The 15,777-nt window shown below is 37.3% G+C and overlaps 1 protein-coding gene across 2 annotated transcripts in view; it reads left to right on the forward strand.

Moving 5' to 3' along the window:
* The first annotated feature begins 365 nt into the window (after positions 1–365).
* SLC27A6 (solute carrier family 27 member 6) overlaps positions 366–15,777 on the forward strand; it is a 40,075-nt gene continuing 24,663 nt past the window's right edge. For both annotated transcript variants that reach the window (XM_059492880.1, XM_059492881.1), the window contains exons 1-4: positions 366–1,180; positions 9,023–9,229; positions 11,318–11,476; positions 12,519–12,643. In XM_059492880.1, coding sequence (XP_059348863.1) covers positions 667–1,180; positions 9,023–9,229; positions 11,318–11,476; positions 12,519–12,643 — 1,005 coding nt within the window. In that variant the 5' untranslated portion in view covers positions 366–666. The remainder of the gene's footprint in view (positions 1,181–9,022; positions 9,230–11,317; positions 11,477–12,518; positions 12,644–15,777) is intronic.

Raw genomic sequence — 15,777 nt, forward strand, 5'->3', positions numbered from 1 at the left:
CCGCTCCGGGGGTCCAGGCCTGAGGGCGGGCCGGGCTCGGGGACCGGCGGGTCCGCGCTCTGTGGGGCGGGGCGGGAGCGGCCGGCGGGAGCCACCTGCCCCCAGCGCCGCCCTCCGCCCTCCCCGCGCCCGCAGCTCGCTCAGCCGCCGCCTCGGCCCGGGGCGAGGCTTCCTGCGCCGCCGCCTTCCCCGGGAGCCAGCCCCGGGCTGCGGCCGCCGGCGGGCGTGAGCGGGAGATCGCGCCTTATGCAACCGGCTCAGGGAGAGGCCGCCGCCGCCTCGCCGGCAGCAGCAGCAGCAGCAGCGGCAGCAGCAGCCCGGTGCTGTGCGTGAGTCCCAGGGCCCAGGGGGGAGAAGGTGTCCGGCCTCAGCCGTGCGCGGGCAGCGCGGGCACTCCCGCCTCGCTCCCGCCGGGCCGTCCCGCAGGTGCGGCGAGGCGGAGGCGGGCGGGAGCTCCGGCCGTGCCGTGCCGTGCCGTGCCGTGCCGTGCCGTGCCGTGCCGTGCCGTGCCGTGCCGTCGGAGCTCCCTGTCTCCCTAGCTCCTGAGCGGTGTTGGCCCGGGCGTCCCTCTGTGGACGGGGTGAGGGCGGGAAGAGCCTCAGCCCGTGCCGGCCTTCGCCTCCGCGCCCTGCCCGGCTGTGTGCCCGGCGGCCTGGCTGCGGAGAGATGCGTGGCTGGGACGACCTTTACCCGCTCCCAGTGCCGCCCTCCTGGGTACCGGGGGCTGCTGTCGGGATTCTTTCCTTGCACTTCATCCAGAAACTCCTCTTCCCCTACTTCTGGGCGGACCTGAGATACCTGCTCAAAGTGGTGACCTATGGCGCGAGAATGGAGATGTACCGGCTGCAGGGGAGGGTTGTCACTGTCCTGGACAAGTTTGTGAAGCTGGCGGAGAAGCAGCCCCACAAACCGTTCCTCATCTACGAAGGGACCGTTCACACCTACAGAGATGTGGACCGGAGGAGTAACAGGATAGCACAGGTCTTCCTGCAGCACGAGGCTCTGAAGGAGGGGGACACGGTGGCCTTGCTGATGGGGAACGAGCCAGACTTCATCCACGTGTGGTTTGGACTGGCCAAGTTGGGCTGCGTGGTGGCATTCCTCAACTTCAATGTCCGCTTCAGATCTCTCCTGCACTGTGTCAGTAGCTGTGAGCCCAAGCTACTGGTTGTGGGAGCAGGTAGGGTATACTCCTCATTCCTGCATCCAAAGCTTTTAATGTCACGTCTCCCACATACCTGCCCTCCATATTGTTTGTTGGAAACCTGATTTAGAAATGTTCACAGAATGAAAGAAATACAGAGCTGGAGAAGGGTTCAAAATGTTATAAAGCTTCAGCCTCTCTGGCAGAATCAATTATATTTCTGCTTTGTGAACATCCATTTAACTTTTTATTAAAGAATGTGTATTACAGGAGAGTTTTCCACATCTGAGTACAGCCTGTTCTGAGTGTTTAGTTGTGTCAGTAAAAGTGTCTCTGAAAGCATTAAAATTACCCATTAAGAATAATTTTCCATTACTTCTCAAACAGTCAAATTTAATCTTACTTAAGTAATGTACTTTATTCTCTTGTACTACCTGCCCATCTTTCTACTGATCAAACACACTGCAAAACTGGAAGGTCTAAACTTGGACTGTACAGCCTCTGCTGTTCAATTGTTTGCAGAGGTACGACAGTTTTACAATAATAAAATTTTGGAAATAGAGTACATAGGAGGTTGATTCATAATAACAAACTTACTATTGGTGTTGGATTGTCGAAGAAATTGCTGTGTTTGAATAGGTAGTGTGTGTGGTGCAACTTTCTGGAGTATTACATTTTTATTAAATACTTCAAAAGAATTTAAAATCTTGTTGTAGGCATCCTGCTCATTGTATGTTCAAATTGGGGTTAATTGTATAAACTGAAGACAGATCCAAAACATTAACTTGCCAAAACTCATTATGATGAAGTGAAAGTGAACCTGCAAGGCTCAAAGACCACACAGAAGCTTGACACTTGATTGGAAGAAAATATAACTAAATATTGCATATTATTTGTCTCATATTGTCCCTTCTCTTTAAAAGTGTTGTTTCAAGTCTCCTTTGCCTTTTTTCTGTTGCACACCTTCTTGCTTTAATACTGTTACACAAATTGTGGGGTTTTACACCCACGACACCTAAATGATAGAATTTTCTTCCATCTGATATCTACTGCTATAAAGCTGTGTTTTCAAAAATTTTTCTCTTGCATATTCTTAAATTATAAATCTTCTAATTCTGATCCTATATGATTTCCTAGTTTAAGATGTTTGGTAATTAGAACAAGCCAATGAAAACAAAACCAATTTAAATATAATCCACATACATGATAACAAGAGTTCTGAACTGACAGCTTTTCATTTTGCTTTCTTAATTAAAAAAAATCTTGTTTAGTTTCTTCTTATGAATATGTACTTTTGAGTGTATGGATTGAGGAAGGGAATTCATGTTCAGGAACTTTCTGCTCATTGACTGTGGAAAGGGAGAAACTTTGTATCAGAGCTTGCATCTGAGAGAGGTTTTTATTTAAGTTAGAGGTAACTAATGGATGAAAAACGCATTTGCAGAGCAGCGCTGGGAACTGTGTTTCTCGGGTCTTAATTTGCTACCAGCAGCTGATAGTGAGAGCAACTGTGTTGAACTATGTTCTTCTGGGATTCTGCCTCTGCTCACAAGGGAAGAGCTGTGTGCAGACAGCTGATACAACACAAATACCAACAAATTAGTCTCTCAGCTGGTATTTTACATTTTGGACTTCTTACTTTATTAATGGCTTTTAGTTTCTGCTGTAAGTTTGCTGGTCCCATGAGCCTTCAGGACTTAGAGGCTCTTTTTGTTTTTATCTGTGAAAGAAGTTAAAGTTGCTGTGTCCTCAGCTATTGACCATATCATACAGTAGCCTCTCCAACGGAGTCCAGGTTTGGCAATTGAAAGTGTATACACAGACCAGTGGCTGTGAGGCCTAACTCATACCACTCTTGAAAGAAACGTATTGAACCTAATTGTTATAGATAATAATTTCCCCCTGATGTTCATAAAAATTTCAGAGCAATGTTTAACAGTGGGATTACACAGTCAGCTACATAATTCTTAGAAATCTATTAAACATCTTTTTGTTCAGTGTTATTGTGACTATCAAGGGATTCTTCCTCATCAATAAACAAGAGTTGTTCCTTTTCCCCTTGTGGCACCATTTTCACAGAACTGTGGATAGTTTGAACATGGTATATATTTTTTTACGAAGCATTTACACTACAACCAATCCACTTGTGGTCTAATATTTGTCATTGCCATAGACAGGCATCATGTCTGGCAATTGAGACTGTTTTTTTAAAATCAGAGAATAGTATGTAATGGCAGTATTTCTGAATAGTGAAATTCTTTTAAAACTATGTAGGTTTTTTACCGTCCACAAAGAAATGCAGGTTAACTTAGCAATTCTATTTCTTGCAATGGTTAGAAACTATATCTTCAGTGTTTTGGATGACCTTTGGTCTTATTCATGGACTGCAGCACGGGAGAAATTATCCCCTTAACAATTTTACTCCCTGTGTTCAGCAAGACCAAATTTGCTCTTGAAATTCTTGTCTGTAACAGCACATTAAAACAGGAGCCTATGTACAGGTTCTACTGTTACATCTTACTGCATATCTAGTTAATATTAAGGTTTCATTTATGCTGAAGGGAACCTTCAGCTGCTGCCTGAAACAATTCTCACTGATGATGGTTTATGGCAAAATCTTCCCGGCTCAGACTGTTGATGTAGCCTCCTTTTGTGTGAGATGATTGCATCTTGAAGATTTTTTGTACCTCATTTTCAAAAATGCTTTTATTTCTTACAAATGTGATACCTCCATACAATTAGGTTTGATATTATTTATGGTTGCATTGTCTTCCATACCTTGTTCCATTTTTCATGTTGCCTCTTGTAAGTGCACTCTCATATGCCTTTTTTTACTCCTAACTTTTGTTGTGTGCCTGCATATTTGTCAGGCATTGTGGTTTGGTAAGCCCATCCAATTAGTATTGTCTTTGCTTCAGCACTTGGAATCAGACTTTCTTCTGATCTGACAATTGCTTTTTCTAACTTGTACTTGGATTGCTTTTTCTAACTTTAGTTCAGAGTGTTTCAGTAGTATTTAAGTTTTGTGGATTTGATTTTGTCTTAATGTATTCTATGAACTCAGCAACTGAATGTTTTATTCAGATATGTTATAAAAAGCCCCAGATATGTTATAAAAACTTCAGGATTTCTTTCTCTTGTTGGTTTCCTATATGAAATGGCTATCTCTAAAGTGTGGGGTTTTTTTCTATGACACTGATGGTCTTTTAATTAATTTAGTGCAATCAAGTAAATTTTTTTGTCTTCTTGTCCGGGCTCTGGCTAAAAGGCAAATATGGATTCTATTATTTGCCAATATTTAGTCTTTCTATTCCTTCCATTTGCCTTTGTGTCAGAGAGACAGAGTTTTTTTACTTTAACTTCTCTCATTTGTCTTTGTTCCCAGAATATTTAGCTCTTGCTTTAATTTGTTGCTTAACCTTTTCACACTTCCATTCCCAGAAACATTTTCTCCCACCACTCCCATTTTGGGGAATGTTTCTTGAAAGAGGTTCAAAAGCTAGAGTTTCAAACTGCATTTTTAATAAAACTGTAGTTAACTAACTTTTATGTCAATGAGGAACTTGTAAAAGAGAAAGAAAGAAACTATGTTCTTCTCTCTCTAAAGCTGTTCATTCTTACTACAGGTTACCAGACTATGCCACCCTTAGTTGTTTAAATAAGCTTCTGGTTAAACAGAGGAGGCGCTGCTTAAAATGAAGACATCTTTTAAGGTGTTATGTCCTTTTTGGTGCATATTTCTATTGATCGAAAACTTGCTTGAAGAAGGGATTACATTGCATCTGTTCTATCATTGTATCTATAGCAGTATCTACATCAGCAATACTACTAAACAACACATACAGTTCAGTGAACCATGAGAAATGCACAAATGGAATTTATTTGCCAGGGCATCTCTAATCTGTTCCTACTGGGAAGAATTCAGCCCAGAGTAGGACATCCCAGATTGCCATCATGACTTCTGATGCAAGGATTCAGCTGTTAAGGATTGCTTTCTAAACTCCATGAGATTGATTTACATCAGTCCTGGTAACAGAGGCTATTAAAGGAGTGTACATGCTGCATGGACACGTGTGGGCAGTGTGCTCTACGTGGCTCTGCTTGAGCAGGGAGATCGGACCGAGGTGACCTCCAGAGGGCCCGTTCTATTCACAGCCGTCTTGTGATTTTGCAGTTCTGTACAGTGGTTTGTCTCTCAGCTGTATTGCATTTTTCTGGCCAGAAGTTTTTACTCTTGAGGCACTAGCAGTGCTTTCTGCTGCTGCTGCTGGGTGTATTCTGAGCTTTACAGAAGCATGTCTAATCCTGGAGAAAGACAGTAAGCAAAGTATTTTTTGAATTTGTAAATTAAAGTCAGTTGATGTTACATACAACTAGAAGTCTCATCTGTCATGTTAGTCACTGAATGAAAAAAATAATGGATTGTATGGAAACAACCTTTTCTTTTCCATTTGGAATAAAAAGCTATTTAGACCTAAACATTTAGAAGAGGACTGTGGAAGACACCTGCTCTGTTAGACACCATATCTTTATGATTACTTGCTCTTACTCTAGTCTGTGTCTTGTCCCAGATGGTCTTTGGGGGGTAAAAAAGAGCTGACTGTGATTTGCAAAGTGGTTTCTATTTTGTTATTCTTACTGCCTTCAGTGGCACTTCAAGACACCAGCACTGATCCTGAGCTACATCTGACTTTTCTGCTATTATTACTTTGTGAGAAGCCATGCTGAGTCACTTGGGGGATCAAGTACAAGTAACAATTACTTTCTGAGGCCAGACAGTGTGGGGAAGAGTCCGGACTTGATATAACTTCCTGAACATATCAGCCAGGGTACACATCAAAGTTATGTAAGACCCATTTCTTGGAGTTTTCTTTCTGAGTAACTTTCTGTTCAGTACAAACTGATCTCATAATCTAATGTATTCCTTTCATCAGCGTGGGACTGTGTCCTTGCCAACAGCCTGCATGATCTCTCTGCTAGAAAATAACATAAAAAACCTTTGTGCAATGGGAAGCCTGGGACAGTAGTTCAAAACATATTTTCCTTGCTTTCTCAAAAGATGTAACTGAGTTATGTATTCATGCGAATATAAAGTAACAGTTTCACAAACTTTTACTGAATGATGCTTTAAAAGTAAGACAAGAAAAAAAGCAAAAAACATATCCATCCTGATAAATTCCAGATATTTTTTCCCAGTAGAAGCCAAATAACTAGCAAATGGCAAACATTTGTATACAAGCCATGTAAACAGTACAGATGGAACTTGCCAAATTTTCTATGAGGAGATCTTTCTCCCAAAACAAGTAACCCAAAATCTGAATATACTTTTGTAGTGTAAAGAGTAAATAAGTATTACTTGGGTAAAACTCCAAGTTTAAATAGCAGAATTGCTTTACTGTAATTGCTTTTCTGTATGAGGTGCACATACAAGGTGCCTCTAGAAATATACAAATTATAGCTCTTCCAACAGGGCTGTGTCTTCCTGACAGGTGGAAAAGATGATATGTAAAGACTAGACAGCCCTACACAATGTCTGGCACAGAAGTTTTCTGTTTGGGGAACAAAATGTTAATTGACGATCATTAGAACTATTATTTGGAAATATGTTTTTACAACTGAGAGTCATCTCCAAACATCCTATCTCATGTGTGTTCCAGAAGTAACTTTCAGTTTCTGACACTTTAAATACAGCTGTTTTAACTTACCTTTTTTTATTCAAGAAATAATTTATTGTTTATTCTGTTCTGTGCTATCTACTGAGAAGTTTGTTTCACGATAACTTTTAATTACAAGCTGTTCATGTATTGTTCCAAGTACTAGATTCCTGAGCACAGAAGAAAAATTATGCTGTGTAATCATTTAATTGTTCAATAGCAGTAAAAAGCTCCAGAGCCACTGGTTTTAAGAGTGAGTGTTTGGAGAAAAAAATTACAAGTGTGTATGTTTAATATGATGATTAATCTTAACTATTTTGGGTAGATATGTTTCAGTCTACCAAAAGGGAACTGTGTCCTCATGTCATTTTTGAATCTTAAATGAGTGCATCTGCAGGGTTGAAATTAATAGTTCCTATCTTTCTTCCTTTGCCGCACAAAAAGGGGGAAAAAAGAAAAAGAAGAGGGAAATCCTCTTCTTTTTGACAGATTTGCATTGTAGGTGAAGCTAGTGCACTAATAAAGAATGATGGAGAATCTATATTCTCTACTTTTGAAAACAGAAATAGAACACCAGCTACTTCCAACACCTCTGTTTCTTTTGCTAGGTTCTACACAGGCTCTCCTTAGTATATTTGAGAGACATATATTCATAATAGGAAGACAAAGTCAGTATGAGATGGTAATATGTACATAGTTATTCCATGACACTTCATTGATTAATATGTGTTAGAAGTAGTACAGTTGTATTTTTCTATTTATTGCTCAAAAATATGCCATAATTCCATAATACCACAGCTAGACAGAATTGACATGCCAAGGAACCTTGACATTCATGGCATCAGGTTTCCTGAAGTTAATACTACTGTTCTTGATATTATTTTTTGTTCTAATTTTTTCACTCTGTTGCTGTCTATAGTGGGACTGTACTCCAGTGATTCAAACAGCATCTTTCAGATTTAAAGTTATTTGGGTGATTTCTTCCTGAAATCATTCTGCAGTACTAGGAAAGTTAGAAAACAAAATTTTTAGTGTTAGACTACGTCAGATCTCTTTGCTAAATGTTCATAAAATATATAAAATTTGTACTCTGTAGGCTTTGGGTTTGTAAAACATGTTTAGTTGATGATAGTAGGCAGTATATCTGTAATAGCAATTGTGTGTTATTAATTAAAATAACTACATCAGTTTATCATTATTAAAGCAGCTTTCTAAAAGATTAAAAATCTTCAGTTGTTTTGGCATAAAATTTATGCATATGGTATCCATATTTATTATTTGTGAAGTGAGTTTGGAGTTGACATCAGGATTTCAAATGCCGGCTCTGGCAATGCCTCATTGTGAGGTTCTGAGTGAGTCATGTCAACTTTGTTTATTCAAATTTATTCAACTTTATTTATTATAAGAACTGAGATAATAAAATAAATTTATATCCATAGGTTTATTTGTAAGATTAATTACTTAGACTGAGATGTATCAAAGCCCTAAGGTATAAATGAGTTCTACTGGAAACAGTATTGTTCCTGTTCTTGGTATGTTTCCTGGATTAGTACTTTAACGACTGTGCAGTTTTCTGAGAAAGTGACATTGTAAAAATGCTTCAAAATATAAATACCAAATAGGTTATTTAAGGATTATATCTTCTATATATTTTCTTTTTTATTTACTCTGGGAACTGCTCTCACTGTTTCTTTCCTGATAAGCCAACGGAATAGAACTTAGTTAAACTGCTGTTTCTTTTTAAATTAGTCACTTCTGTGCTTTTGAAAAGAAATTAGTTCTCAAAAGGAGATTGCTGTTGATGGCATCCAAGGAAACCTGTACTGTAATTATCAGTTATGCATATATCTGCCTCAATGGATTTCTTCAAGATTTATTTGAAGTTGAAACTTAACCACATTTCATTCTAGTCTTAACAATGACTAAGTGTTACCTAAAATCATGTGGACAATAGGAGCAAATAATCACGGCTCACAAGTTTGCCTTGACAGCTAGTTGACCATTCTACTATGGGATGGGATCAGTGGTATTTTTAGCATATTATATCTTGTTTTCAGTGGATTTTCATTCTAGTTCATTGTTATTTTATTGAATCTATATCCATGGAGGTGACTTGCATTTCTTTTTCTATTATAAAAAGTAAAACTTTAAGAGAAAAAATACTTTATTATCTAGGTTTATGAAGGCATAATGGAATTAACATCATTTCATGTTAATTTTTAAGATTTGCTTGGGACGTTGGAAGAAATTCTTCCTAAACTTCAAAAAGATGTTAGTGTTTGGATAATGGCCAAGGACTCCACGTTTCCAAATGTGCATACCCTTTTGGACAAAATAGAAGCCGCATCTGAAGACCCTGTTCCAGTTAATCGATGCTCTGCCAACACTCTCAAGTCAGCTGTGTTATATATATTTACTTCGGGAACAACAGGTACAGATCTTCTAAAGAGTCCATGTTTTCCTTCAGCTTGCATCTAGAAACTTGATTTTTCTGAAACTCTGGTATCTCAATAGCAAAATGTCATGTTTCTCATCTAGAAGCATTACTATAGAAAACTGCTCATATTGGGTTTCTCTTCAGTGGTTTATGGGTTTCTCTTCTTTATTTTTTCCTGCCACATTGTACAAATACAATGAAAGGCTTTACCTCTTATTACTTCACAGATCAGGTGTTTATAAAACATTGCTTTTTTGGTCGGTTTACAATCATAATAGATAGTATTTTGTGACCACATAACACTCCCTAGCTAAAGTTATTAAGATTTTTACCTAGAACTTTAAAAAATAATCTTGAAACACTCAAATAGACATTTGTTTTTCTTACATTAAGTTGTGTTTTATGCAGGTCACTGTAGAGACAGAAAATAGGATTAAGTTACTAGCCTTTTAGTTTAGAAACAGATGTCTGAATTGTGCTCCAGCAGCTAAGAAGCTAATACTTAAAAAAACCTGATCACTGACATGAAAGGCAGCATTGTTTTTAAGCTGAGTGGATTGGCATTCTCATTCAATTGAATGCAACAGTTTTAGCCACATGAAGATTGAAAATACTTATGTGGTTTGAGGCTTTGTTCCTTCATACAAATAATAATTTTATTTATTTGCTTCAGGTTCTTAGGAAAAATTAGGAGATAAGAACATCAGTCTCCAATAAGTTAGGAAGTTATAAATATTGTCAAGAGAAGAGGTTTTATTTGAAATTCTACTAATAGAAATATGCTTAAGCTTGCTTGTTAAGAGTTGGGAGTTAAATTAGCTTAAAAAAATTACAGAATTATCCAGATGGGATGATTTTGTTCTTACAATTAGAATCAAAGTATCTGTGTGAAGTCTCAAGTTTCAGGTAGAATTTGAAATATTTCTGAAACTTTGTATGAAATACAAGAATTTACATTGAATTTCTATTATGTACTATGTAACTAATATCATAAGGTTTGTGTAGTCTGAAGAGTATGGAATAACTAATTCTGAGTTACTGAACATTTTCACATGTTTTGACTGATAATCTTAGTTAAAAGAAAGGAGTGTTTTGCACAGTCTGTAGTAATCTGTCTGTAAAGGCAGAAGTAAAAACTCAAGACTGTAGAAAACTTCTTACTATAAGCAATTTATTGGCAACCTAGGCATATTCCCTTTTCACTTAAGTGTTGAAAAGTGGAATAGCCTGGAGGGTAGCTCAGCTCTCCACAGATTATACTTCCAGCTCTAGCTAAGTCTTCAAATGAACCATAGCTTTGCAGAATAGGTGAGAAAACTTTGTGAATCATTATATTTTTTAAAGTATTGAACTGTTCTCACCGTTCATCATCAGCCTGACTCAGCCTGAAATTTGTGTGTGTGTTTGAGAACACAAATATTATGCAAGATCACATCCCCTACTCAGATTAATAGGTGAAGGGTAGTAGCACAAGAAGCCCTTGCCTGAGAGTCTGCATGTTGCTGAAGACAAGTGCTGTGCTGAACTTGGGCAAACTCTTTCAGAAGAACCTAACTGATGTGGTCTTCTCACAAATTTTTTTCTTTTTTGTTAATTCGTCATAGGCTTCGTAGAGTTCTAAAACAAATAGGAAGATGTATGATTCTTAGATAAGCACCCATTGTGTGACCTATTCCATGGAGATCCCATACCTTTCTTATTTGCCTTACTATCACTATGACTCTTGCCTGAACAAGATCTGGTGTGATGCCTCTTTATGTTAAAAGAGGTCCATATCTACAGTACATTTTTTGTCCCTTTTTGCTTTCTATAATTTGCTAGCAGCAAACCAGTGAGTTTCTTTATGTTTCCAATTACTTGAATGACTGTGACATCAAACTAAATAGCAAAGAGATGAGGTTACAAACTGGTTAATCTTTATATAAACATTGTATTAAACAGACAGTTGTCTATTTAGGTCGTCTAAAAAGATGGTTGACAATTTGATTACAGAAGTAAAAATTGACTCTCTTGTGATTTTAGAGACTTCATACAGATTCCATTTAAGAAATGCTTTAGTGCATTATTTTGATTTTATTACAGGTCTTCCAAAGGCAGCAGTCATTAGTCATTTACAGGTTCTTAAAGGAGCTGCTGGACTGTGGGCTTTTGGTGCTACTTCAGAAGACATCATTTATATTACTCTGCCCCTTTATCACAGTGCAGCTTCTCTTCTTGGCATTGGTGGATGCATTCAGCTGGGTAAGGCTTGTTTGCTTTTGTTGTTAATAGAGAATGAATTATTATAAAAATGTCTAAAACATGCTTAGGTTCACTAGCCCTAGGGAAGCTAATGCTTTGCTCAAATTCAGTGAGTAGTCTTTTTTGGAATAACTGTATTTTGGGGAGAGGGGATGTTTTGTACTAACAAGTGATCTCTACAAGCTCTCTTTGTGGTGAAGAATTAGTTGTCATAATTTGCATCACAAATGTTTTGACTTCTTCATATTTAGGTCAAAAGGAGGCTAAGGACATATACAGTATTTTGGCAGTGTGTATGGTGCATTAGTGTATGTACTACTAAGTACAGTAGAATAGAATTAAAATGTATTTGGTGAACTTAAAATATTGACAAATACATTGATTACTACTGACTGTGAAAGCTTTTTCATGTATTTTTAAATCCCTTGACTTTTTATCCATTTGATTTGTGTACTTTTACTTTTGTGTTTTAACACTGGCAAAAAATCAGATGTATTACTGAGACAATGTAGGTGTCCTCAATGGCTCTTTTCTAAAAGATTTATTTGGAACTCCATGACAAATACTTTGTTTCCTTATGGGTCAAGTTCAAGTCAGAGCAAGGGAAAAATAATTTTATTATGGGTTAATAATACAGTTATGAATCAGCATTAATGAATACTTTCTTGAGAAATAAGGCTTCAGTGATACTCACTTGATTTACTAATCAGCCTGAATCTTCTGGATTTTTCAGTTTGAAATGCTTGAACACAAGAGTTCATGTTAAACTCTTAAAATACGTTACAACACCAACAGTGTTGTAAGAAGAGAAGCTGACTTGTTTTTAAGCTCTGATCTATTACATTGCTGTCTCAGCCAGGAGGCTGATTTCCTCTGCCTTCTTTGCCTACCAGGTTTGAACACATACCTTCAAATAAAACAGCTTAAATACTGCATAGTTCTCTGAGCAAGGCTGTTTTAGTTCCTCAGATGATCTGTCTTATAGCTAAGCTGCCACATGGAGCAATTGCCTAATTTCATTTTCCCTACTGTTTCCATAAAGGTGCAACCTGTGTGTTAAAAAAGAAGTTCTCAGCTAGTCAGTTTTGGAATGACTGCAGAAAGTACAACGTGACTGTCATCCAGTACATTGGAGAACTCTGCCGTTACCTTTGCAATCAGCCAGTGGTAAGTGGAATCAAAGTGATGCCTATTTGTCTGACAGTACATTTATTTTTCTTCAAGTGGATATGGCAAAAGGGAAATTAAACTGTATTAGGCATGTACTTCTGCCCCTCCTTTTATGTGAGGTTCTGCAAATATGCGGTGATATGTAGATGCTTAAATAAAAATAATGGCTTGAATCATGAAGGTATGCTAAAAGTATTATAAGGAACAATTTTGACAATAAAAACTGATTCAATATCATCTGTGATAAAGTACTGTTTCATGGAATTTTGCAAGGTAAGTTCAAACAACCAGGAGTACTTTCCAATGCCTTTTCTAAATTTACAGAACTCTTTTCTTGGCACATGTGTGTGTCAGAGGTCTCATATTTTGTACACTATGTTTTAGCACTGTTTTGTTTTGCGAAATGTGCATATTCTGAGACCATCTAAATAATATTTTTAAACTTAGAAGGGGCTTGGTCTAGGTTAGCAGCTTTTTGTTCAAAGTGAACAATTTGCTTTTTTTTCCAATTATAGAACTATTCTAGACAACAAATATTTAGCAGAACAGAAAGAATTTTGTGAAAATATACACAAGTTGGATGCAGTGCAACTGTTATCGCTTTGAAAAGCCTCCCTTTGCCGCTATCATAATTTCATTTTGTTATTTCACAAAAATAATCAGTGGTTTATTTCCTTTTCATTGAATCTTATTAAAATGACTCATCTCTTAGGAAAAGGTACCAGAAACTCAAAGTATTTAATTTGAAAATTATTAATATCATCCTTAAGCAGTATTCTAAAATAAGGGAATGCAAATCAGTCTTGTTTTCCAACAGAATAGTAATTTGCATTAATATCGGAGTTGCTGACCAAAGAATGGAAAAGGTCATTGGATTGCTTTTCCCTGAGGAAAATTTTCAAAAGTATATTTAAGCAATGTAGTTGTGGGTCATGGATCCAACTGCTCTATCCATGTGTACCCCAGTAAAGTAGAAGTTCTTGAATTAAAGGGAGCATGGATGATGGCCTGGTGAAGACCTCTGGTGCTGATGAGAAACCAGAATAGTGATACCTTCTCTGATTGTTTTTTGTGTGTTTTTTTGTTGTTGTGGGGTTTTTTTGTGGGGGGTATGTCTTGGGATTTTGTTTGTTTTTGATTTTTATTTGTTTGGGGGATTTTAACTTTCTAGTAAAATAAACAAAAACTTAGTCGATAACAAAAAATCAAGTTATAAATCATAAGAAAAAGTCAAGGCATTGTGGAGGCATAGTTTTTATAAATTGTGGGTTTTTTTCCTCCATTGTAGGCTAACTTGATTGCCATAACATCATTTCCCTTCTCACCAAAACTTTGTAACTTCTGCTGTGTTTGCAGTCTGAGATATTAATTATTCCCTTTTTCTATTCTCTTACTGTACAGGAAGAACATGACTTCTTTTCACACTCCTTTTTTATGTTAAAGCACAAGTTATAGATTAATATACTTAATTTGTGATTGAAACTCTTCTAATTTTCAATCTTTACCAAGCTACTGTGAAGTAAAAGCAATTTTAAATTGTGCAAATAAAGTCATTTTTACCATCCTTAACTATTTATATACTGCATACAGTGGTTATACAATCATTAACTATTCATTAACCATATAACTATTCTATTTGTTAATTTATGTGCATATTTTCTAGGAGCTGGCTTATCTAAAACTCTTTCTTCTGTCAGGCTAAAGGGTTTTGTTTTGTTTTTACTTGCTTGCTAAGCCTCCTCAAGAAAAATTCAAATTATAAAACAAATCAGTTTGACAGCTAGGTACTTGAAGAAAAATACTAAGTATCTGTCATGTTAAAACTGGAAGAGAAACATGTTCGCACAAATGAGTGGAAGGTTTCAAAATATCTTATGCAATTTTAGTTTTCAGGTAAGCAAAACAATTACCTGACTTGGATTCCCTATTTAAGTTTCGTTAATGTAGAAGTACAATGTATGCTAGCAGCATGAGAAAGATATGGTGCATTTTAAAGTTATGTCAGGATATTATATGGGCACTGTTCATGAGATTAGAGTGCTACAAAGCCCTTCTCATCAGCCCAGATTAAATCCATGGCAATTACCTTATTTTCTTAATTTAATTTAGTGTTTCTTTAACACTAAACTTGAAATAAATGGTATATTGTTTACAATTGGAGTCCATGCTGTGGCCTCAAAGTTCATAAATTTTGAATTGAACTTTGGGCTAGTCTTTGTGGTAGCATGTAGGCTCTTGGCTGAGCTTTCCCTATTAGTTTTGTCTTGTTTGATCATTCTGTCTCCCACTCACATTTGCAAAAGTTCTTGAAGACTCTTGCAGCAAATTTTTCTGAGGTTATTCTGTATCCAGTTTGGTTTAGTAATCTGTTGTCTGGAAAGAACATTTGTTAGAAAAGGAAGTTATCTTTTTTCCTTAGGTACAAGTACAAAAAGATCTGGCTTTATGTGACATTTATAGATTTTGCTGGGTTTCCAAGTGAGTAATCCTCAAGCCTGTCCTCTTCCAAACACTTCTTCTGCAGCATTTTGATAGTAGGAAAATACAGTTACCAGCATTGATGGCTAATAGCCATTAGCAGCTACAAAATGGATCCATCTGTAAGATATGAGCATGACTACTCCAGTGAAGAAGAATATTTAGAAAATTGATATACTGGTCTTGCTGGCTGACATTGCTCAAAGTCTCTATTAACAGTGATCTGAAAAACTACAAGAGTATGGCATAGCAGAGCTCCCTGTATTGCCTCTTAGCAAAAGCCTTGGAATGCTTCTCTTCTAATCCGTGGATATATTTTCCTTAGACACTTGCAGCTAATTTAAATTTTAGCATCTGAACTGTAAATGAAACCTTCCAAAGGCAGTTGCAGATTTATTTCAAATTTGACATAATGATGATCTATTTAATAATGCATTGTATCCTGAAGCTTTTGGAAAGAAGGGAGTGGCAATGCAGCATCTCCTTCCTGCTTTTCTGTAAAGATTTGCATCCTGAAAAGTGTTACAAACAGAGGTTAGAAATCAGTGTCCTTAACCATTATGTCATGTTTTCTACTTTTGTAAGCTGTGATGCAGTGTGACAGTATTTGTATGATTTATGGTACCTTGCATGAAATAGGTAAGCTCTCTATT

Source organism: Ammospiza nelsoni, chromosome Z (assembly GCF_027579445.1).
Source record: "Ammospiza nelsoni isolate bAmmNel1 chromosome Z, bAmmNel1.pri, whole genome shotgun sequence".
In the NCBI taxonomy this organism is placed as follows: domain Eukaryota; kingdom Metazoa; phylum Chordata; class Aves; order Passeriformes; family Passerellidae; genus Ammospiza; species Ammospiza nelsoni.